This window comes from Balaenoptera ricei, chromosome 11 (assembly GCF_028023285.1).
Source record: "Balaenoptera ricei isolate mBalRic1 chromosome 11, mBalRic1.hap2, whole genome shotgun sequence".
NCBI lineage: Eukaryota > Metazoa > Chordata > Mammalia > Artiodactyla > Balaenopteridae > Balaenoptera > Balaenoptera ricei.
Window position 1 is genome coordinate 99282033 of NC_082649.1, and position 25664 is coordinate 99307696.

The 25664-nt window shown below is 45.7% G+C and overlaps 1 protein-coding gene across 3 annotated transcripts in view; it reads right to left on the reverse strand.

Annotated features, from left to right (window-relative positions):
- SRGAP3 (SLIT-ROBO Rho GTPase activating protein 3) overlaps positions 1 to 25459 on the reverse strand; it is a 250690-nt gene extending 225231 nt beyond the window's left edge. Inside the window, exon 1 of one of the 3 annotated variants that reach the window (XR_009505955.1) lies at positions 24700 to 25459. Coding sequence is in view for 2 of the 3 variants with exons in the window: in XM_059940258.1 (XP_059796241.1) it covers positions 24700 to 24766 (67 nt within the window). In the remaining variant the exon portion in view is untranslated. The remainder of the gene's footprint in view (positions 1 to 24699) is intronic. The other 2 variants (XM_059940258.1, XM_059940259.1) reach the window with 2 other exon arrangements.
- Positions 25460 to 25664: the final 205 nt, after the last annotated feature.

The following is a 25664-nucleotide window of genomic DNA, read 5'->3' on the forward strand; positions in this document are numbered from 1 at the left end:
CCAACCTCTGAGCCACATTCAATGAGACATTGCCACCATGCCACCTGTTCTGGGAGCTGGGAGTACAGTCCCTATCTAGGACTCCGGACACTTCAAGCAGCATCTCTCCAAGGATGCTTGTTCTAGAACAGGCATCAGCACGCTACAGTCCATGAGTCAAATCTAGCCCACAGCCTATTTTTGTAAATAAAGTTTTGTTGGGGCACAGCCATGCCCACTCATTTCTCTATTGTCCATGGATGCTTTGGCACTCAAGAGCAAAGCTGAGTAGTTGAGACAGAGACCATGTGGCCCACAAAGCCTGAAATGTTTACTATCTGGCCCTTTACAGAAAAAGTTTGAACATCTAGAAGATGTCAATAGGTGTACCGTTAAAAAAAAAAAAAAAAAGGACCTCAGTTAATGAGTTCAGGAAACAATGGGTTAAATATTTTCTTTTTTTTTTTTATAGGACTTATCAGAACCTTTAATATGCAGCCGTGCTCTATGACTCTCTAAGGAGGGAACACACTAGAATGCTTCCTATACCTATTTGAACACACAGCCCTTTTTAGAGCAGACATCTTGAGGGACTGGTGTTCCAGAGTCTAGAGAGTTCCTCGTCTATAAAATACAGATGATAATAACCCAGCTCCACCTGCCCCACAGGCTGTGGAAGATCAAATGCAACAATAATGTGAGTGGGTCGAGCAAACCACAGGCAAATGAGAATTACACCTTCAGCCCAGTAACTTAAAGGTATTTTCTCTCCATTTCCCACCAGCCACTCTGAGGACAGACATGAACAGCTTCAAGAAGTCAACTGTTTCCAAGAACCTGCTGATTCTAAAGAACTCGCCTGGCCTCCAAAGAATAGTGCACTACTGGAAGCCTAATGGGAAGGGTTGCTGAGAGATTCAATTTGTTTCCATTAAAGAACATCAATTAATCTTGATTCTGGATGGAAGATAGGCACCCCTCCTCTTGAAGGTTTGACTAGCTCCCCACACTACAGGAGTGACATGGGCTCCAGACAGGCTGTTTCTTCATGCAAAGCCGTTCCACAAGCCATGGGGTTCTGACAGGGACAGATGCTCCTGCAGAAGGAACATTTGATCTCCCGCCCAGAACAGACCCTTCCTCATACTCCACACATACATGCTCCATGCCCCTAGCTTTTCCATGTAACACCTACAGCACCAACTGGATTTTGTCACCAAGTATTACCCAAAGGTAATACTTTGGGTAATACCAGTTAATGGAACAACTCTTTGAGAAAAAAGACCTCTCTACTTCTTTTTTTTTCCCAATTTATTTATTTTTGGCTGCATTGGGTCTTCATTGCTGTGCACGGGGCTTTCTCTAGCTGCAGCGAGCAGGGCCTACTCTTTGTTGCGGTGCACGGGCTTCTCATTGCGGTGGCTTCTCATCGCGTTGGCTTCTCTTGTTGCGGAGCACGGGCTCTAGGCGTGCGGGCTTCAGTAGCTGTGGCATGCAGGCTCTAGGGTGCAGGCTCAGTAGTTGTGGCGCACGGGCTTAGTTGCTCCATGGCATGTGGGATCTTTCCAGAGCAGGGATCGAACCCGTGTCCCCTGCATTGGCAGGCAGATTCTTAACCACTGCGCCACCAGGGAAGTCCAAGACCTCTCTACTTCTGACTCAGATGCAAGGAAGTGCCCAGAGAAGGCCGAGCAGGTCAGGTAGGGAATGGCCAGGGCCCCGGATTAGGAAACAACAATGATGTTATACTGAGATGTCACGCTATTTAGAAATGGATGTTGCCATTTCCTTTTCCAAAACAAGAAGTGGGGAGTGTGGGGAAGGGGATAGAAGGAAGAAAGTGGGAAGGGAGATGGATATATGGAAACACCATCCACCCACCCACCATCCTGCAACTCTAACCCTCTCCAGGCAGTTCAGATGGCACCTGCCCATCTTCTCCCCTACCATAAAGATCCAGCATCTTCCAGATGCCAAGTAGTCACAGACAGTCCCTGGCACTCCCAAGAGATAACTCTTCCTAGAATAACCACAATTCACAAATACCACGTCTATCTGTGGAAGAAAGGTCCCAAGAAAGGCAAGTCTTTAAAAAACGATTAGGGAAAGGTGAAAGGAAAATAACAGGCAAAGGATGACTCAATAAAAGGATACACTGAGGCAACTACAGTAAAAACAGAAAATTGCCGCCAGATGACCGTGGAGAGCCAGACAAGACCCTTTGTCTACACTAGAAATACTCAGACCAGAAGGGCATTTCCTAAGTGATAAGCCCAAGGTCCCATGCAGGGAGGGGCTTGTTCTGCAAGGAAGTGGTGTTGGAGGGAGTTCCTAAGGATTTTGAAGGTCCGGGTTGGACAATTTCAGTCTGAGAACCTAAGAGCAGAGAGACAGACTCAAGCAGGATGAGGGTCTAGCAGATTCCATCTCGGAGTGGGGCAGCCAACCAATAAGCCCACAGTGGGCCTCGCTCCCCCGACTTCTAGCAGCCGTCAGACACTGAGCTAACAGCCCTTGACCATCCTCTGCTTCTGGTGAAGTTCTTGCAATTTCTACCACCAAATACCAAAGTTTCCTAAGAAGATTCAGACCCCAGCAGCTGGCAGAGAGGTTCTGAGGCTGGCACCAGGAGCCCCTGCAGAGGAAGGCGCTTCATACGAAACTCGGGCTTCTAAGCAGAAGCAGCCAGTTTGGGAGCCACCTGTGAGCAACACTGCCTCAACCGCCTGCCCCTGGTCTCTCTGCGACCTTGCCCGCACCCCATCCCCTCCAAGCAGGGAAGGTCAGCCAGCTCACGGAACAGAGGAGACCACTAGGCAGACATCTGCAGGGCTGTGCTGTGCAAGGGGAAGCCATTGTTCTGCATGGCTCCAGAACAGGCCCATGGTGTGGAAGTTACAAGGATGAAGATTTGGATCAATATAAGGAAGACCATCAGAAGCCTTGGAGCAGTTCAAAAGAAGAGGCAGGGGTGTTTGCTGAGATGCAAGAAATGGGGGCTGATGGTATGCGAGCCACAGTTATTCATTAGGAGCAGCTGCAAAAGCATCTCTGCTCCCCCCACCCTACTCCCAACCCTCCCCTGTGGCCCCCAGCTGCCTGCCACACTGTTGGGGAGATGACCAAGGGGCATCCAGGACGGCACCTTAAAGATGTCTCTGACCATGCAGGGCATTTTGATATAGCCTTGAAAACAAACTGCTGCCTAATGTACTGGTCATGCTTAAATAAACAAATAAAGCTCTTCTGCTCCTCAGAGAGTAAGGCATCCTCTGTATAGTTAGCCCTGGAGGAAAATTTCAATTTGACGTTGACAATGGTGCTGTCTGCATTCTTGGTCCGCACTGTCTTGGCACCTATAGCAAGTCTTTCTTGAGATACAGATTTTATCTTGGTTCCAGCTGCTCTGAAGATGTCTAATTCCTCTTTGAGGTGCCCCACCCAACCCACCTCCTAGAAGGTGAAATACAGGTAAACCACAAAGGCCATATTTTAAGTCAGACCATCCCAAACATGATATTCCCTCCAAAGTTGGAGAAAATCAGTGACTTTTATATAATGAAAATAAAGTTCAATGAGATTTTGATTAAAATAAACCACCACCACAACACTACACCAGGTGTCACTAACTCCAGTACCTATAGGGGCCTCGGCGGGTCAGGTGAACCAGCAGAGCAGGCGAGCTTAGGGGGATGAGGACAGTGGCCAAGTGAGAGCTCGATTCCTGTCCAGGAAGGGCTCTGGCGCTCAGCCCCATTGCATGCTGCCACGTGGGAATGCAGGCCCAGCGCTGCCAGACCTTCTGACTTTTTAAAAAGGTGCTGGAAGTCCAGATTTTATGTGAAATCTCCTCATTTTTACTTGTTGGCATCTAATTCACATTTTTCAAAGACACAGTCCAGGCCAAATCAAACACAACTAAGGGCTGGATCTGGCCTGTGTGCCTTCAGTTTGCAAGCTCTGCATAAAAGTTCAGCTTAAACAAATTACCAGAATGTGCAAAACAGATCCTTCCCCATCACCCCCTCCATCTCTGAGAAATGAGGGGGGCGTCAGGGATGGTGTTGCAGGTGAGATGAGGTTCAGGAACGAGGCAGGGCCAGTGACGTGTGCTGTCCAAATCTCTAGGTGAGAGCTGCAAGTTTACATTTCCACTTTGACAGAGTCTGAGCAAAATGGCTGCCTCTTCAGCATGTTCTGCTTTCCTCTATCAGAAAGCAAGATTTCTACTTTTGTTATGGAAATTATCTTCTTCCACTGGGCTGCAGGAAGCAGAATCACAGGGTTGGCAGAGACCTTATATGTCACTTAGAACAAACCTCCCTCTGATGCCTAAATCCCCACTCTGACAATCTTTTCCAGGGGCATGTCACCCAGCTTCAAACACCTCCTACACCAGGGAGCTTGAGGCTTCCTGAGGCTGTCTGCCTGTCCTTTCAAGACAGCTCTAATTGTTAGAAAGGTCTTCCAGACACTAGACTTCCATAAACCCAGCCCCAAATCAGAGTACGTTTTTTGGCAGCTGCCTCCCCATGACTCACACCAAACTTAATGTCAACGAGAACCTTGAGTCTTTTTCACCAGCGCTCTGCTGAGCACACCTCTCCCCAGTCTGCGCTCGGCCAGCTGGGTTCTTAGACAGAAGGGCAAGCTTTACACTTTCTTCCTTCTTAAATTTCAGCCCACCTACAGGTTGTGATAAGGCGGCCATCCATTAACAGGTACAAATCTTTGTTAGTGTCCCAGATTCTTTTAAGAGGACCTTGGCACTACCTCTGCCCCACGGATTTCTGGAGCTGAGGGCCCTGCGCGCAATCGATAACACAGAAGGCACTGGGGCATTTGCCAGTAAATACGACCTGCTGTCTCCTTCTCCAAAGCCTGGTTGCTGGAAATATTTATGGAGGATTGAATGAAGGTTGGTCCCTTCCTCCAGATCAAAAAACTCAAACGCCCAAGCAGGTAACAAAAATGAGTGAAGTGGGGCTTCCCTGGTGGCACAGTGGTTGAGAATCTGCCTGCCAATGCAAGGGACACGGGTTCGAGCCCTGGTCTGGGAAGATCCCACATGCCGCAGAGCAACTAGGCCCGTGAGCCACAATTACTGAGCCTGCACGTCTGGAGCCTGTGCTCCGCAACAAGAGAGGCCGCGATAATGAGAGGCCTGCACACCGCGATGAAGAGTGGCCCCCACTTGCCGCAAATAGAGAAAGCCTTCGCGCAGAACGAAGACCCAACACAGCCATAAATAAATAAAATAAATAAATAAAGATACATGAAATTGCTAAAATTATTTAAAAAAAAAAAATGAGTGAAGTGAACTAGGTGGGCCCTAGAAAAAAGTGGAGCCTGTGCCCCAGTTGGAGGGTGCAGCCAATTCTTGCCTCTGTCTGAAAACAGGCGCCCAGTGTTTCTAGATCTTCCCATTTCATAAGAAATGCCAGAAATCTGGATTTTTATGTAAAGTCTCCTGATTTTTTAAAGACTTTCTTAATTTTTAAATGTTGGGAACTAATTCACTTTTGTAAATGTTCCAAAGGCCAAACAAAACACACTAGTGAGTCTAAGTCTGCCTGCAAGCTGCCGGTTCTGCTCTAGATGTTCTAATCTCACTCTTGGATCAGATCAAGCCTTCCACATCTGGGGAAGCATAACAGAGCGTGGCCCACGTTCCAGACACTAAGCTAAATATTGAGTGTGAATTATGTCATTTAATCCTCACAAGAGTCCCAGCGAGGACTTCCCTGGTGGTGCAGCAGTTAAGAATCTGCCTGCCAATGCAGGGGACACGGGTTCAAGCCTTGGTCCGGGAAGATCCCACATGCCACGGAGCAACTAAGCCCGCGAGCCACAACTACTGAGCCCGCGCGCCTAGAGCCCGTGCTCCACAACAAGAGAAGCCACGGCAATGAGGAGCCCGCGCACCGCAACGAAGAGTAGCCCCCGCTCGTCACAACTAGAGAAAGCCCGCACACACAGCAACAAAGACCCAACACAGCCAAAAATAAATAAATAAATAAATTAATTAAAAAAAAAAAAAAGAGTCCAGCGAGGTGCCCATTTTAAGGAGGTGGAAGCTGAGGCGTAGAGATGTGAGATGACTTGCCCAAGGTCAAGCAATCAGTAAGTAATGAAGTTGAAATTCCATTCTGGGTCTGACTTCAGAGTTCAATGCACAGTTCCTGGACCACACTGTTGGAGCAGAATTGCTTTTAGTGAACTGTGCTTCGGTGTGCAAACTATCAACTTACACTGGGGGATTTTTTAACTACTAAAAATGTGTTGTGACTACTACAGGGATGACTAAGGCCACCACCCACCACATCACCAGGTCCTCAATGGCCTCCAGCAGCTGAAGGGCCCTCCAGCCCACCTCCCCCCAGTTCCCCTCAGGGACGGGTCAGAGGCAGCCCCCACAGTGCTTCTCCTTGGGGGAGAGTGTCTTGCCCTGGACTCCAACCTCGAACTCATCCTTGAGGAGAAGTAAAGGCTTTACTTAAAGTAATGAAAGGGAGTCTCTATTCTGAAATTTGAAAGGATGGTGGCAAGTCAGGCATTTTTGTTTCACAGATATTGTACCGTTTGTTATGCTGTCATGTGATTCTCATTGTGCAATCCTATCTGATGAGCATAATTTGAAAGACAAGATAGAATGTAACTTCTTGGCCTTATTAAGAAATGGCAAACCCAACTGCCCATAGAAACCAGGGAGCTTAGGGAAATGAATGAAGCAGTGGGTGTGAGATAAGGGGGTGTAGGGACCCAGGAGGAGCTCCTGGCCCAGGAAATAGTGGAGACTTAAGAGTGCAGGCCTCATCTAAGAACGCTGGCTGCCACTCAGCTCTGGCTGACTGGCTGCTGTGAGGGAACGGGGCCCAGCACACCAGATCATCTGGTTTGTCTCATAAGAGTCAAAAATACAGATTTTTCTATGAAGTTGCTCACTTTGTTGTGCATCTCAATAAAATACATGGCTGGCCTGCAGACCACCTCTTGCTTGGTGATCAGTGCTGGTCTGGAAGAAAGTAAGTTGAATTTTTTTTTTAGTTTTGAGCTGCTTTAAACATCTGGAGAAAGAGAAGGATATCAAAGAGTCATTCTTAAATCCAGACATCTGAGGACGCAGTCTGGGAGTCATTGATTCTCCATTGACTTCTTCCACAAAGGGAGATAGCCACACCCTGAGTTGACCATAGGCTTGGCTGTTAAGCTCCTGGTGGTGTTAGAAGAAAGGTCAACAAGGATGGGGAGGGAGGGGGATTTTGACCTCTAGTGAGCTAAAGGCCAACTCAATTCACTTCTTCCAAGTCAGGGTCACAATGAAGAGCATGGGAATCCATCCATTGGAATGATACAATATTACACACCTGCCAGGTTCTAGGCACCTTTGCGGACCAAAATTCCAAGAGGTTGTACTTCCAAGGAGGTCAAAGGTCAAGTCTGGGTGAGTCCAGGCTTCTGACTCTCTCTTCTCCCTTGTGTCTGGTTAGGCCTGTTGGCATCTCAGAGAAAAGTAAGGGCAGTTGTCCAGGCTGGTCCCTACAGGGAAGGGGCAGAGGTTCAAGCTCCAGACCAGCTTTGGTTACCCTGGAGCAATAGAACCAAGATTCAAGTATGGGCTTGGAGGGGAGGCCTGCATGCCCAAGCCGCCTGGGCCAAACGAGTTCATGTAGAGAACCAGACTTCTGCATTAGGGTGCTGAGCCACAGCTTCAAGCCAGGTGTTCATTTCCCAGTCCATGGCTTCTATCATCTATTTCCCTCTGGAACCTCCCGGGGTGGGGGGAAGGGGCAAAAGCCACCTGGACAAGGGACCAGGCTGGGGCCAGGGTCCAAGGTCTGGCATCCTAACCAAAGGCCAATTTGTTATTGCCCCATTCATGTTTCTATCTATTCAAAGGAGAAATTCCTTTCGGGGCTCAATATCTTTCTCTTGAAGAGTTGGTGGTATTCTCTTAAAGATACTATTAAACTCACATTTTTAGAGTCAGTACCTCATCCCATTCTCTTAAGATTTCTCTGCTTCCTGGTTCTGTCTGCCACACGATGTGCTGTTTCTCTTAATGATAACCACTGTTTATGGAGCATCTACTGTGTGTCTGTTCTGGCCTGAGTGCTTTGCAGAAATGCCCAAGGTAGGTATTATTGTTCCTATTTTAAGTGGTACAGAGAGCTGAGTCTCAGAGAGGTTAAACAATTTGTCCACACTAATAAGTGGCACAGCTGAAATCTGAGCCCAGATCTACTGGGCTCCCAAGCCTGCCATATTACTCTTATAGTTGTGATTATTAATAATAATAACCAACACTGAGTCCTTACTATGTGCCAGGCACTGTGTGGAGGGCTTTACATTCATTATCTAATTTAACCCCCTAGATAACTCTTTGAGGTTGGATAATTATCTCCACTTTACATATGGGGAAACTGAGGTTCAATGAGATGAAAAGGCTTGCCCAAAGTCACACAGCTAGAAAGTAGAGAAGCTGGGCTGCAAAACTCGGGCAGTTCTATACCAACAACCAGGTCCTGGGACTTCCCTGGTGGTGCAGTGGTTAAGACTCCATGCTCCCAATGCAGGAGGCCTGGGTTCGATCCCTGGTCAGGGAACTAGATCCCACATGCATGCCGCAACTAAGAGTTCACATGCCACAACTAAGGAGCTGTGAGCCGCAACTAAGGAGCTCGTGAGCTGCAACTAAGGAGCCCACTGCCTCAACTAAGGAGTCCGCGAGCCGCAACTAAGGAGCACACGTGCCACAACTAAGGAGCCTGTGAGCCATAACTAATGAGCCTGCCACAACTAAGACCCAGAACAACCAAATAAATAAATAAATCAATATTAAAAAACAAAACAAAACATGTCCTGATCACCAAGCCTGCATTCCTTGGTTTCCTGACATTCTCAAACTGGATAGGCATGCTCATGTCCTCATCCAAATACTCAATTAAAACAATGAACAGGGCAGAGCCTTTTGGCAGGCCACTAGAAACTTCATCTAGGCTGACAACGGTCCATGCAGCAATCAGCACTTGTTTGGACAATTATGAACCCATGTAATGGTGCTCTCCAGCTGTCTTGTGCTTAGGCAACTGGTATGGGAAAGGCAGAAGACAGTGCAGATTCGTGGCAGTGTTGGAGAAGGGTCCAGACTGCCAAAGCTGAGATTGGCCCCCTCTGCCCTAACTGCAGATCTACACCAGGGCTCTGTTTCCAGTCTTGGCCCCAGTCCACCCCTCTGCCCATTCAGATGATAATTATCTGGGTCTTAGAGGTAGCGGAGCCCCTAAATTGGGCCTCAGATAATCCTTCCAGTTTTGTCAAGCAACTTATTTTCCAGGGGAAGTAAGGGACTTTGTGGTTCACCAGCCAAGGTCTGGGGTAGAGGCCAAAGAGGGCCATTGTCTGAGGAGTCCAGAGAAGGCTTATTCTAAGGCTCTGACAAACAATAAAGGAAACTGGTGATCCAGGGGGCATTCCTGTTTCTTGGGAGACTTTTCTCCAGGAGTATCAGGATTTGCCTTTTCACAATCTTTTTCATTCATCTTGCCCTCCCTGGAAACAGCCATCCTGCACTTGACAGTAATGAGGATGGAGAGATGTGGCTGTCTCTTTAGAAACTGGGCAATTAAATTTTCCTTAATAAAGTCCTTTACCTTCTCCTAGCAGTATCATTTCTGTTGTCGACTTGGATGAATTGTTTTTAATTCCTTTAAACAGAAGTAGAAGACAGCATTTCCTGGAAGAGCATCTTAATATTTTCATAAGCCAAAACCTAACTGTGCATGTATTTTTCTATCCTTGATAGCTATTCCAGAACTTGCTTTGAATGCCTCTTGTGTTGCAGGCACTAGGCATAAGAATTCAGGGAATGAATAAAACAAGGCCCCTGCACTCAATGAGCTCACAGGGAGACAGACACATAAACAACCCGGCGGTAATAGCAGCATGTCCGGAGGGAGCTAGGCAAAAATAGAAATAATTAACATTTCTGCAGCACTCTAGAGTTTACTTTCTCACACAGCACCTCATTTGATCCTCGCGGCAACTAGCCTTTAAGGTAGATAACACCCTCATTTTACGGATGAGGAAGCAAGGATGCAGAATGGAGATGTGCCTTGCTCAAAAGATAGATCAGAGATGAAAATCAGGTCTATGCCTCTGAATCCCAGACTCTGGACACAGCACCACAATGGCTTCTGATTTAAACCCAATAAACTAAATGGTTGGGCTTGACTATTCCCCCTCTAGGACCATCTCTTAGAATTGTGGAAGAGCAGGGAAAAAAATCTTCCTCGCTACATGGAGGAATAATCCAGTAAAATAATACATTTCATTTCAGCAATCATTCTTACTGTATATAATGAGCACCACAAGAAGTTAAGCATAACTTAAATATCTCTTGCAGATGTCTTTCTTTCTTTCTACATTTCTTTCTTTTCTCTTCTTTTATAGTTCAGTTGATGTCTGAACATCCTCCACAGCAGGAAAATTTGTCAAATTCCTTACTTATTGTCATCTTGGTGGCTTTTTAATTAGAAAAGTAATCATGCTCATTATTTTAGAATTCAATCAATATTGAACAATATAAGGAGAAAAGGTCTCCTTTCTGCTGTTCCCTGTCACTACCATCCTGCCCCATCCCTGACTTCCACTCCATTCCTAGTTCCCAAGAATAAACATCATTACCAGTCAGTAAGAACTATCAGACTCTTTTTAGGCACACCCAAATATATAAAGACAAACATTTTTTATTAAAAAAAACACAAGATTGTAACATACACACACACACACACACACACACACACACTGGGGGTTCAGGTTTGTTTTTTTTCTCATTCATCAGTAGTCTACATAGCAACTAAAGGTTCTTTTGCCTTCAAAAAAAGATACACAGACAGTCAAGTTGGTGAGTTCACCACAGTCCGGGTCCAAATATTTCAAGTTCATGAAAACTGGGACACTTGTAAAACGCAGGTTCCCAGGTCCCACCCCCAGAGATTCTAATGCAGGTAGCCTAGGAGCCACACTGGGTAAAAACACTGCAATAGGCAAAGAAAGCATCATGCCTGTCTAAGAGTTACTGGAACCTTCCTCTCCCAGCTGCCCATACAGGTAACGCCACCTCTACTGATGGTTTTCCAGTACTGTTGCATTTTCCTCTCCCTACTAATTGGTACACTCACTGGGGGCTTCACCTGTAGGCTCAGGTTCACTGTCCAAGACTCAATGTTGGTGACCTTCTGATTGGTTGAGCTAACACTTCCACCGTTCAGTGAATGCTCCTGTGTGCCAAGCAGCATGCTGGAAATTCTGACGTGTGTTATTTCAACTAATTCTCACACACACAAGTAGGTATTACTATCCCCATTTTTCATATACGGAAACTGATGAGGTATTATCCCTATTTTTCTTCTTTCTTGGATTAAAAAAAAGACATCACTCAGCTGATGAGCCATAAGCCAAGACGCAAACCCAGGTCTGTGCAATTCCATCCAGAGCACGGTCCCCCCCATATCACAGCTGCCTCCTTTCACAATCCATATTCTTGTCTCACCCAATTTCTGTGACTTTAGCATAACTCTATCCAACCAAGATGATTTTCAATCCTCTTCAGTTGATTCCTGGCTTTAATTTCACCTTAAAAGCACTTATCCTATGATTATATTTACCAACTTGAGTATAACTATTAGAAAATTCCTTTTTTGGAACTATTTTTATCTTTTACACAAAGAATTGTGTGTTTCCCTTAGAAGAACCCATCTTCCTGACCCCTTAAATATTTTGATGGCTTCTGACCCTTCTCTAAATGGAAAGATGGTTCGGTCTAGATCTTAAATAACTCAGGGAATAATGGTGGTGAGGTAAGCTTAGCCAATATGATTCAGTTTTACAGACCAATATCAGAAATCACAACATTTTCAGCAATTTAGATCCATTCGCTACAGGTTCCCCGAAGAACTCTGAACCACCCTTACATAATACTCAATCTTTTTGTAATTACAAGTTAAAATGTGTCTTCCTCACAGCATTATAAAGTCTATGAGGGCAGGGAATATAGCAAGAACTCAATAAATACTTGTTAAACTAAATCAAAGTGGACTGACCCACCACATTCTCAAAATTTCTTTCCCACTATTCCCAATGGTCTAAAAATTCTGTGTTTCTGGCAGAAGACAATAGGACCCCCGCTGTTTTTGGCGCAGAGTTTCGATGGCACTATTATGCCAAGTATGAGATCCAGCAAGACAGAGACACTCAGGGTAAGCCCTGAGACAGGAGGGTCAGGCCAAAACTGATCAGGCCAAAGCCCTACATTAGCTTTGTCAAGGGACGAGTAAACTCAAAAGACCAAAACCAGGCAAAAACTCCGGAGTCCAAATGACTGGGGTTGGAGGTCCAGGAGTAATCAGTTACCAGGTGTCAGAAGTGAGAGAGTGGCTGTTGTTCTGCCTCAGTTTCCCCAAGATGATATGTCTTCAGGAGATCCAAAACATACTGTCTGGAGAGGCCACTGATCAAAATACAGATGCTGTAAACTAAAAAGTAACGTGCTGGCAACTCTGCTTGGAAATATCCTGCTGAGACAAGAGCTGGGGAGCAGTCACGTTGCTCAGCCAGTTTGCATTCTTTAGCACAAATGAAATCAGAGAAGAGACACCCACTCTTTTCTGTCCCTGAAGGTGGCTAAGGTGTTTCACTGGTAAGGGTCCTCTCATGGCATCTCTCTCTGATTCCTTATAAGGCACTCTAAGCTATGGATGGTCCCCCTTCGGAGCTGTCCCCTCCCACCGAGCTCCAATTCCTCCATGGGAACTCTACCCGCCTACAGGAATCTAGGCCTTTCTGTCTGACAAAGAGTTGGAAAACTTACTGATCTATAGTAAACCATACCCGGAAAATACCCTCACCAGCCATCAGAAGCAAAGGGATAGCAGGTTACCACTGCTAGGAGCAGACTGGCAAACAGGAACCCCAAAAGTACCACTGATGACCAGGGACGCGGGCAGAGGGACAACAATGAGGAAAGGTACCACCAGGGAGGGGCTAAATTCTTTGCCTTTGACAGGACTCTCCTTTTAATACTTCCTGCTAAAGGTAGGAACAGCTGCCTGGGTACCAACAGGGAAGTGAGACTATGGAGGACCAGGAAGGGGAAATTTTTTAGCTGAAAGTAGCTGGGACAGATGTGGAGATGGGGGAAGTTCTTGATGAGTTTTATATAAATCTGGTGGGACAGAAATGGCCACACACAAACCTATCACCACAAGAAAATGGTTTCCAACAAACAAATCCCCAGCCCTCATGGACCATCAAAACACGTGGGAGGTCATGCATATTGACTGATGTTCTTACTTAGCAAAGTCTCTTTACTGTAAGGTCATAGTCTATTTCAAGCCGTAGGCCTATAGGCCGATGATGTTTTGCCTATCAGCTTTATTTTTATAATTTTTCATTAAAGACCTATGATCCTATTTTTTGTTATATACAGATATAAAAGAGACCTGAAGTCTGAAAGGTAATACACTGAATTTTTACAGTGATTATCTCAGGTAGTGACTTCTAGATTCTTCTTTTTTTCCTGTATTTTCAAAACTTTTAAAAGAATGAGCATGCATTATACCCAAAAATCAGAAAAAAGTATTATCAAAAAATAAGAGTTTCATCTACTATCTCCAAGGTCAAAGACTCACAGGAGCCAGTGGTTAGAAAGGAACTTCAAAATCCTCTCACTTCTGGTCTTATCTCCCACCCCCACTCCATTCTACCTACTCTGGATTTTAGCCACCTCAGACTTCTCACCATTGTCCAAGTACCCAGGCCCCTTCATGACCCCCATGCTTTTGCGCTTGCTGTTCTCTCCTCATGAAATGCCTTTCACCACTTGGAGAGCTTCTACCTACCCTTCAAAACCCTACCCAAAAGTCCTTTCTTCTAGAAGAACTTCTCCATCTCTCCCCAGCTAAGCTGTCACTTTCACTCTGAGTTTCCACAGTGTGTGATTCCAGTACTGTCCCAGTACTTATCACACTGTACTATAATCGATTAATCTATTTTTGTAACTATCTTTCCTAGAAAACTATGAGTCCATCAAAGACAGGGACAGGGACCATATTTTATCCATTTTTGTGTCCCCATTTCAGCTATATACTAGGAACTCAACAGAAGACATTAAATTCCCTGCAGTATCCCTGCAAGTGGCCCTCTGGTCTCTCTATCTCATTCCCCTCTAAGCCAAAGGTTGGACGGCTCTGCATAGATACAATTGTCCCTTCTTTGGATTCTTCATCTTCTTGAATTACCTCTCAGTCAGGGTTTCAGAAAGCCTGGATCTGCTCCATTATGTGCCTCTAAACTGCAATTCCTGGTACAAGCCCATGCACCCCGAAGCAGAATACACACGTGTGCTTAGGTGCAAAGCCCAGGGACTTCCCTGGTGGTCCAGTGGTAAAGAATCCGCCTTCCAATGCAGGGGACGCAGGTTCGATCCCTGGTCGGGGAACTAAGATCCCACACGTGTGGGGCAACTAAGCCTGGGTGCCGCAACTACTGAGCCTGCACACCTCAACGAGAGAGAGAAAACCTGCACGCCGCGACAAAGAGCACACGCACCACAAGGAAAACAGATCCCGCATGCCTCGCCAAAGATCCCATGTGCCGCAACTAAGACCTGACGCAGCCAAAAAACTAAATTAAAATAATAAAATAAAATAAATAAATATTAAAAAAAAAAAAAAGGCCAGCACAAGGACATCTACACTCACCGTTCACTCACCGAATCCCACGGTCACCTATTATATACCAAATGCTATTCTAGGTACTAACAAAACACAAATGGACATGAGAAACAAAACTCTTGTTCTTAAAGACTTTCAATTCTGGTAAAAAGAAAAAAGAAGGGGAAATATCATATAGGGAAAACATCATATAGCTTGAAGTGCTCTCCTGAGACTTCAAGTCAGCTAATCCAATAGTTACTCCATAGATACTTAAGATTGGGTGGTCAGGAAGTGACATGCAAGCCAAGAGTTGAATACCTAGAAGAGGCCAGCCATGTGACAATCCAGGGGAAGAGAAAGAAGGAAAAGCTAAGTGCAAAGTCCCAAAGGGGGTACAAGTTTAGAGAATTCAAGGCACCAGGAGACTGGAGGTGAGGTGGCTGAGATGGGCAGAGCAGGGCTTCGTAAGCCCAGCTAGCGGTTTGGATTCAATTCTTGAGCAGTGAGATACTACCAGAGGGTTTGAAACTAGGAAGTGACATGATTAGATCAAATTGTGTGAGGATTACTGCTGGCTGCTGCAGGGAGAAAGACTATAAAGACAAGAGAAGAAGCAGAGAGACCAGTTAGGACAGTGGCTTTAACGGGGGCCTAGACGTTTTTGGTTGTCACAACTTTGGGGGCTGGGGGGTGGCTGCTGACACCTAGTGGGTAGAGGTCAGGGATGCTGCTCAACATCCCACATGGTGCAGGACAGCCCCTCACAACAAAAAATGGCGCAGCCCCAAATATCAGTAGTGCGGAGGTGGAGAAACCCTGAGTTAGGGGGATGTTGCCGTGGTCCCAAGAAGAGGTGATGGTGGCCTGGGCCAGGATGGTGCAGATGCAAAAGGAAGGAAATTCACTGCATTTAATATATTGAAATATTGAAGGTTTTTCTCCCATATTTCCTTAGACCTCCTGGACCTTATTCAGGCAGAGAGGGCATTCTGTGTTCACTGCCTCAGGGATAATACAGGGAAAGAGTCAATTCTTGGCTTTTGACTTTCAAAATCCCAGCCCTCAGGGAGAAGAGAAAGAATGTGGGTTATGGACAATAGCTTTGAGAGAATGATGACAAAGAGCCAGGATACCACCCCTATTAATCCCCCTCCCCTTCCCTCCCCCACACATGGATAAAGATTCTGGGAGACTGTAAAGCAAGGTGTGTGTAGATTTTATGGATCTGTAAGAAAATAACCCACACCCTGCCTCACCACAGACAAGCCCAGGGAAGGAGGGTGATGAGGGAATGTCCACATATATGTGCACAATCTGAGACCCGAGGAGCTGGGCCACTTCCCCAGGCAGCACCCTAGGGAGGTCCTGGAGGAGAAGTGAGTGCTGGACACGGCAAGATAGGCCTGAGACTAATGCCCAGAGTCTCTCACGACCCAGCACGGTGTGTGAGCCCCAGGATGACTCCCAGTGCCTGCAAATCTCATAGAAGGAGGTGAGGAGGGGAACAGGCAAAATGGCCTCAGGTTTGGAACAGAGAAGGACCACTGGCTGGACCGACCACTGCAGACCCAACAGGAAGGAGGATATCTTGGTAGCTGCCTAAAGTAGATTGATGATAAACCACAACAGATGTCCACTTGGCACTGCCCCAGTCCCTCTGCACCTTGGGACACAACAATGGAGAAAACAAGAGGAAAACCCCCAATTCACTTAGATTTATTTCTGCCACTCCCAGCAGAATAGGGATGTGAAATGTAAATCGAGTTACAGAAAAATAAAGAAAACCATATTTTTATTGCACCTGGATTTGTGGCTGAGATCTGCTCACTCTGAGGCGCCACGGGCCACGGGCTTCTGTGTGTCCATCTGCATTGTTATTAGCTGGCATCAACTGTGCAATCCCAGCGGTGGCACCAAGGTCCATTCAAGGTCCCTTGAACACTGCCTGCAGTTGAGTGCACCTCCTTACTGTCACACACAGGCGGGCACGCGCGCACACGCCACGCATATTGATCAGGAAAGGACTGTCACCAAATTACCATTTAAATCAATGGTTGAGAGCTCAGTAAATGGAAATGTCAAAACCCACATTTTCTAAGTGACCTCGAAACACCACACTGATATCACTTATCTGAGCTGGATACACATTTGTTTTACCTCTTCCCCTCTTCAAACTGTCCCCTTAGGAAACTGTAAAAATTAGGGAACTGGGCAAAAGGCAAAAAGAGAAAGAATCTGGATAACCCACAAACTGTGTAGCCTGACATTGTCCAAAATGTAATCTCTGGAACAGTCTTGTGGGATATTCTATGAAAAAGGTTTACAAGGCTGAGTAAGTTTGAGGAAAGTCTGTGGCCCGCTTCTTGGCGGTTCACACTTAACACACTCAAGTCCTGTGGGAAACAAACCTATTTAACTCACTTTATGCTAGAACTTCCAAAACCTATTTGACCACAGAGCTATTTTTTTCCACCCAATGCCTCTTTACATCCAATTTCATGGAATACACCTCAGGGAACACTACTCCAAACATAAATTGGCCTAATGATTAAACAAATTAAGAGAACAGAGCCAAAACCCCACTCCTGGCCAGCCAAGATATTTTATAAACACCAACAAGCCATCAGGAAGAAATCATTTACAAGTGAAATCAAGCCCAGGATACAGCTTGCTGCGGCCTGTATTAGGTCAGAGGTTCTGAACTGAAACTCAGCACCTTTAAGAAGTCAACCCCTGTCCCCTTCCTGGCGGCTACAAGGACAGGACAGAGTTTCTGAACCAGCCTCACCTCCTCTCCTCCTTTCCATGTTATACCCCCGCCTCATTCTCTTTTCCAAGGCACCTCCGCTCTGCCTCCCAGGCAACCGTCCCCACCTGGTTTGCCCCACCCACCAAAGCAATTCAACTCCATGCGGTTATTGATCACCAACGAGATGCCAGGCACAAGGCTACAGCAACGAGCCAAGCGAATAGAGCTTTTGTGTTCACAGAAATATGGTCTAGAAGTGCCTACGAGCCAGAAGTCTTCTCTGAACATCAGCTTCCACATCTGGAGGGAAAAAAAAAAAGTGGGAGCGTTGGACTAGAAGACACCTAAGATTGCTGGTTCTGTATTTCCAGGCTGGTGGAGCCTCCGTCAAGTCTCCAGTGGGCCCTTTTTCAAAGTGGGAGTGAGGGATCTGACACAGCTAGGTGGCTAAGTAGGGGATAGCAGAGGTTGGATTAGAAGGAGTGTGGAAGGGTTAGGAGGGGTAGGAAGTCAAAGACTAAAACCCGCCCCAGACTGGCCCCCCGGCGAAGGAACCCCTGGGTTTCAGGGCCAAATTGCCCTGGCATACATCTTGCCTCCCTGCACAACTGGAAGTCAGAAAGCCTCCAGTTTAAACCTCAGCTCTGCCACTGTTCACTCTGCAATCTGATACACTTTATGTCTCTGAATTTTAGGTTTTAATCTATAAAATAGGAATAATAATGACTATTTCACAGAATTTGGGGGATCACAAAATGAGATACCATATGCATGACTGAGACGTAGAGATAAATAAATTACCTCCCATTGATAAGCAAAGCTGTGTAGCCTGAAATGAAGCATGGCTTGTAACAGTCACTGAATGAGTGAGTGACTGAGTGAGTGAGTGAATGAATGAACAAATAATAGAGGTTTCTGGAAAGGAAAGGTCGTCCCTAGCATATAAACTCTGGTGGTGAGAACTCCAGAAATGACCAGTATAGACCCCCAGATCCACTGATTTCCTCAGACTGGGAGGCGCCTGGTGTGCCATGCTCCCCAACCACATCCCACCACAACTGTGACAGACATCACCCCATCAAACATCACCTAAGCTTTCAACACATCAGCCTTCACCCAGTCTCCATAGACAAATATCTCCCCGATCAGGCACAAACAAGGAAACTCATCAAGCCATGAAAAATATTTCCTTAACAAATAAAACCTCCACTTTCAATGGAACAGAAAGTATGACATTGTTAGGGGTTGAATGTTTGGTGTTCCTCCCCAAATTCACATGTTGAAGCCCTAACCTCCAATGTGATGGTGTTTGGAGATGGGTAGGGCCTCTGGGAGGTGATTAGGCTCACATGAGATCATGAGAGTGGTGCCCTCATAATGGGATTAGTCCCCTTCTAACAAGAGGAGGATAGAGAGCTCTCTCTACACACACAGAGGAAAGACCATGTGAGCACAGCGAGAAGGCAACTGTCTACAAGCCAGGAAGCGTGCTCTCACCAGGAACCAAATCTGCGGGCACCTTGATCTTAGACTTCCCAGCCTCCAGAAGTATGAGAAATAAATGTCTGTTGTTTAAGCCACCCAGCCACCCATGGTATATTGTTATAGCAGCCCGAGCTAAGACAAATGTCAAAGAAAATATAACTCGAGCTTGAGCTTGAGCTGCGAGTTACAAAAGTAAAACTTATTAGTAACTTATCAAGTCACTAGCTCAACTGATTGTACGCCAATCACATGGGGGAAATGAAAATGACCATAAGCATTTCTGCCCTCAAGAGTTCATGGCTGAAGGACTAAACACAAAATAAGAATGAAGGATAATAATGCTCAGAATAGAGAGGCAGATGTGAGGAATCACTCATTCTGCCCAGAAGAGTTATTAGGAAGGTGTCATGGAAGAGGGATCATTTGAGCAGGCATTGAAGGATGGTGGGGAGTTGCCCAGACAAGAAAAAAAGAAAAAAAAAAAAGAGGGGAAGAAGGAGACATTTTAAGCAGAATAAAGGCACAAATGGGGAAATATTTGGAGATGAAAAAGAGTATGGAGGATGCAGAGACAAGGAATTGGTCTAAAGTGGATATGAGAGCACAGGCCTATTATAGAGAAAACAACTGAAGATGAAACAGGTAAACTGGCTGAGGCCCCGTCACCAAGACCCTTTAAGGACGTCAACTTGTAGGCCACAAGTTGCAGACTGGTGGGCACAGGCTAAAGCTCTCCCACCGACAGGTTTGTTCATGTAGCAAAGTGTTTCTTAAAAACTTGAGCTACCACTTAAAAATCAGGAGATTTTCATCATGGCCTTGGATTTGGCAAAAGATTCTTAGATACGACACCAAAAGCATGAGAAAAGAAAGAAATAAATAGATAATCAGAACTTCATAAAAATTTAAAAACTTTTGTGCTTCAAAGGACACCATCAAAAAAGGGAAAAGATAACCAACAGAATGGGATAAAATATTTGCAAATCATATATCTGATAAGGAACTTGTATCCAGAATGTAGAAAGAACTCTTAGAGCTCAATAATGAAAAAGACAACCCAATTTTTTCAATGTTTTAAAAGTTAAATTTTTAAATATTTAAAATAATAATCAGGAGACTTTGTTTTAAAATCCAGATGCCCTGGAAACACTGAAAGAACTAAACCCTCTGGGCTCACATCCCTTCATGGTAATGACAGGCGAGAGCTGAGCAGGGGCTGCCTCCTCTAAGTGAGCTCCCTAATCAGCCACAGTCCTCACTACTCCCCACTGTTCCCCAACCCAGCCTACTTTCCTCACTGAAGCCACTGAAGGTGGTGAGGCCTCCTAAGGTCATTGTCCAATAACTCTATCACATAATCTCTTTAAGACTAAATTCATTCTGGTGCTGAGTTGGAAGTTTTTTATGTTTGGGGTTTTTTAAATTTCTTTTCCTTCACTGATTTTATTGCCATATTCCAAGAAAACTCTTAGCCAAGAATGTATCATATATTTTGCATCTCTCACAACACCCAGCACAAGACTAAGAACAAAGTCGATGCTCAATGTTCACTGAGTGAACGTATAAATGAATGAGTTAATAAATGCTTCTCTGTGATCTTCTTCAATACCTTGTCTTCTTCCCCCCAATTCTAGACTTACGCCATTAAGAAGATGGCCTAAAATGAATATGGATGTGTAATAAAAAAATAAAACACGAAAATCAATCACTACATTTCTATCTTCATTTTCTATTAAGGTGAAATGGAAATGGGAATTCTGAATAAATGCAGAACAGACCATTATGTCTAACAGCAAGACGAATTAGAGCCCAGGATACTGGAGAGCACCTGCAAATAAGATTACCAAACACTATCAGTGATCTTTGAGGGAATTGTGAAAAATAGGATAGGCGCCATAAAGCTGGAGATGGGCAAATGTTCTGATTTTCAAGAGGGGAAAGAAGTTCGAGCTTGCCAGTTCCAGACTGAGAATATGGTGTTACTCTCAGGCAGGGTTCCTGAACAGATTCATAAAGGGACACTTGTGAACACCTCGGACAGGAAGCAACATCCCTTTGGAGCAAGCACAGGGTCACCAAGAACAAGTCACATTAAATTCATTTCATTTTCTTCTGACAAGGCTCCTAGCCTAGTGGATGAGAGAAATATAGCAGACAAAATATATACAGTACAATGATGGGGTGGGCAGTGAAAAGGGCTAATTCAACCCTTGGGCTATATTAATAGAAGCATTACATACACCATAAAGGAAGTGATAGCGGTTTTCTTTCTCCAACCATATTTAAAGAGTCGCATTTAGAACCTAGTATCACTCTTAAAGAAGGCTTTTGACAGTACAATCTTTTGGAGGTCCATTTGGCAAAATCTCTTTAAAAGCATAAAGCTCTAATCCAGGTTACTGGTATCTGTTGAAAAATTGAAAGATCTGGCTGGGCCTACATTCAAAGTGGTAACAACTGGTTGAACCCAAGTAGTGACTTCCCATTTGGACAGGACATGTGCTCTCAGGCCGACCATAACTACCACCTCTTCTTATGTTGCCCTGGTTGAGGCAGTGGGCCAGCTGCCACAAATCATCTTACTTAGCCAGCTTCACTCACTTATTCTATCTGCCAGGTACTCAACAGCACTGGAGTTTGCAACCCGGGATGCAGTAGATCCAAAGGTGAGCGAAGATGATAAAGCAGCAGTGAACCATCTTATAGGAGCAAATGGGAGATAATCATAGTCCATGGGTTATGACCGGAGTCTCCAAACACCCAATGGGCAGTCATGGGAAAGAAGCATCTGTCTTGTTCTATGAAGTCCCAAGGTATAGAACCAAAAGGTGGATTAGAGACATACTTAACCCAACATAAAAACTGCTTACAACAGCCAGAGTGGTCCAAAAATAGAATATGTGGGCTTGGGAAGTGATGAGTTCTCTATCACTGGAAATGTGCAAGCATGTGGTGTACTACTGTGTTGCAGGTATATAATCAAAGGGATTCAAGTATCTGATTAGGCAAGAGAAGGCATGAGTCTGAAATTTTTCACAATAGGAAAAAGAAAAGCTGTTTTAAAACATTCCCCTTTAAAAAAAAAAATTCCCCTTTGTTAGGTCAGTAAATTCTTCAAAAAGAGAAAAAAGGGACTAAGCCAACAAAGAACTCAGTATCATTTTTAAAAATCAAAAGTTCCCCTCACAAAATGCACAGAGGACAAAATCTGTCAAACTAGGTGGAGTGTTTGTGGCAAACTGGCCAGATGATACCGAAGGTAATTGGCATCAGGCATTATTTTCGGTGATTGGTCAAACGCTCTTCAGAGGCCAGCAACAAAGGCAAGGGAGGAAAGTAAGAGGGTAAACAATGGACCGAGATCGAGAGGCAGCCGGTCCCCACCACAAAACTGCCATCTGCTACTAACATCAATCCTTCAAGGGGCAGCTTCAGGCAAACAATGTATCGGGGACACTGGGCCTGGAGGAAAACCAGCTGCCTTCACATTTCCCACCTTGTGACCTTGGGCAAGTCATTTAACACTACAAGGCCTCAGTTTCCTCATCTCTAAAACTGAGCTCCTACAGACCCTGTCTGTACTTTGTGTAGGCCAAGAGTGGTGAGGTCTGGGAGTGAGCCATGCAAACAGTCGAGCCCTGAACACACATCAATAGTTATGATGATGATGATGAACAAACAGAATTTTGACAGAAAAGATTCCAGACAATTTCGGGCGCAATAGCATCCTGACCTAAATCGTGCGGGTGTCAACCCTAAAGGAATAAAATCAAACTCTTTTAACTAGAATGCAGAGACATTTAGAGTCTGGAAGAGACAAGATCATTTGGACAAATTTCCTGCTGAAATGCATTACCTTGTCCTTGCTAATTAGTTGTTAAAATAAAGGCAAAAGGTAAAAAGTAAAAGAATCAGCCAGAGCTATAAATGCTTAATTGATCCTCAAGCAAAGTTCACAGGCCCAGTGGTAGGAATCCTTCAAAAATGAGATGAGCACATTTTCTACCAAGACGATGGTTATAAAAACTCCAAACTGTCCCAAACTCAGCATACCCTTCTCTCTTATGGCATTTTTCATGGGAAACTCAGTTTTAAAAAATAGTAATAATCAGCCAGTCTTACAAAACATAAACTTCCTAAAAAGTGTGCAGGCAAAGGCTGAAACCAGGCTTTGTATTGAACACTCGAGAGAATTCAGATCTCTAACCAATAAAGGGCGGGTATCTAAATTTTCAGCAAGGCTGAAACATTGTAAATCACTGTCTTCTACACTGAACTGAAAACTAAAGAGGAGGAGCCCAGGGAAGAGCAGGGTTTTCTGCTCATTTCTTCCTGGGGTCTACCGAGAGGTGATCTGTGTGCCAGGTTTGACCAGAACGGAAAGGCACAAGACGGTTGGCGAGACTGGAAAAAAACAAAGCTCTCCCCTGATGGCTGCTCCCCTCCCAAAGTTTCCCAAGCATCTGAAGCGTGTACAGCAGCTGTGATGCGCAGCCTCCCACCGCTCCCGTGGAGGCCACCCTACTTCCTGGGTCACTGAGCCTTGAGCTGCAGCAGCACCTAGAAGCAGGTGTGGAACCTCAGGTCGCCGGAGGCCCAAATCACCAACTTGCTCAACAGTCCACCTATAACCTCAGGGGCAGGCATCAACACCCCCGAAGATGTATTTTGTCTTTACTCTTTCTTCAGGAGACCACAACACACCCTGTGTCGCAGCAAGGAGAACCGTGACCAGAAAGAAAACATATGCCAAGAGGGCAGGCCCAGGCTTCCCTTAGGGTACATCCTAAGAGAAAGGGTGAGCATGGTGGATGGTGCTTTCAGGTTTTCCTTGCCAAGGCTGAGCCTAGAACTCATGAGGGTGGGAGAAGCTCCAGTCTGGCCTAAATAAGGATTCTGCCTGAATCTGTCTATACGATTGTGTCCGGTTTCCTCTTTCCCCTTGCTAGTGTGGATTTAGAGGAGTGTGCACCCAGTGAGTAGCACTAAAGCTGGAACAAGCAGTCAGAGGTCACCTCATCCTCCTGGCAAGCTTCCCCTGATACTACGGAAGCCAGGCAGCGCCTACCAGCCAGCACACTGAGCTGTTGGCTTTCAGTGAAGGCTGATGACCCTAAACGCTAGTGCACAGACGGTGATTGGGGCTGCACACTGCGAGACAATACATTTTCTGCACTGAGCTCCCTCTTTATGCCTAAATGCCTGCATTAGTTTGGATCAATATGCTCCATAACAGTTAATCCATGGCAACCCAGGCCAGCTGAGAGTCACCGACAAAGAAGTGCAGCCCAGGGATGCTGCTTCCCTGAGCACATGCATGTGAATTCCAGCCCAGAGAAAGGGACAGAGGCAAAGCAATGACAAAAACCAGAAAGGAGAGAGAAAAAAAAGCAGATCATTAAAAAAATAAATCACGGGGTTTTTTGCATGGCGGGGGGAGGAGGCAGTGACTGTCAAAATGGCCTTAGAGTGACATGTCATGGCCAAGATGATGGAGTATCCGCGACACTCCTAAAGCAGGGCGTAGGATCCTCCTCACACACCTGCAATGCAGTGATCGCCGCCCGTTCTACAATCTGTACTCCCAGCGCCAGCGCTCTCTGCAGTTGAAACCAGTCCGGACTTGTGCGGCTGCCGCTGTTCCTCCTCACAATAAGATTATTGATGCATAACAGCATTTCATGATGGCAGGGAGGAAAAGGAAAAAAAGCCAAAGCAAGAGAAGAAGGAAAGGGGAGGGGAGGCATGACTCCCCAGCCCAAATCTCACCTTTTATTTGGGCTTCATATTCGGCAATGATCTCTTTGTCTTTCTTGAACTTAGTTTGAGATGACATCTTCCAATGTGGCCAAAGGCACTGACAGGCTGTTGGATTTATTGCTCCTTTTCTTCCCAAGTCCTCGCTCCAGCCCTGGTAATCACACAGCTCTGGTCGATTTCACAGGTGTAGGGACAAATCTCTTTCACTAGGCTGCAGAGCCAGGGGAAAAAATCCCTCTTGTTCTCAGAGGAAAATTCTCTTTACTCGCTGAAAAATGTCTGTAGTAGCTTGGTCTGGCCAAGTCCTCTTGACCAGAAGAAGAAGAACCACCACCCTAGGAGCACAGTAACCTGCCTGATATTTTCAAGATTTTTCTTCCAAAAAAATAATATAACCGAGAGCACTCACTCACCCCACTCACACACACACACAAACACACTTATGCATGTACTCACACACTCATCCGGGCATGCACACACACAGTTGTGATGCACACACACACCCTCACACCCACTCACCCGCTCACACACACACACACACACACACATCCAGGAGAGGCGCGGCACCTCCTTGGTCCTGCAGTCAGCCTCCGGCTGGCTTTCGAAGGCTCTCTGCTAAGGAGATGGTCAGGTTGCCAAAGAGCCGGTCATCTCGCATCCTCCCTCCCTTCTGCGCCTTTGGTCCGATGTACAGTGAGGCTCAAAGCCAGGAGAGCGAGGTGGAAGTTCTCCTGCTGCAAGGCTTAAGCTCGGGGTGAACAGGGGGCCGGACTGCTCGCCCTGCGGGGCTGGCCAAGCGCTCCCCCCACCGCTCTCGTCACCAAGCTCCACCTCCCGGATTTTATAACAACTGACACATTGTAGCCTACAGGAGAGCAGAACTCACTGCAAGCAAAAAGGGGAAGAAACATTCACAAAAGGGAAGGAGGCAGGAAAAAGAACTGGGCTGGGGAGGCCTGAGAGGCCCCTGCAAA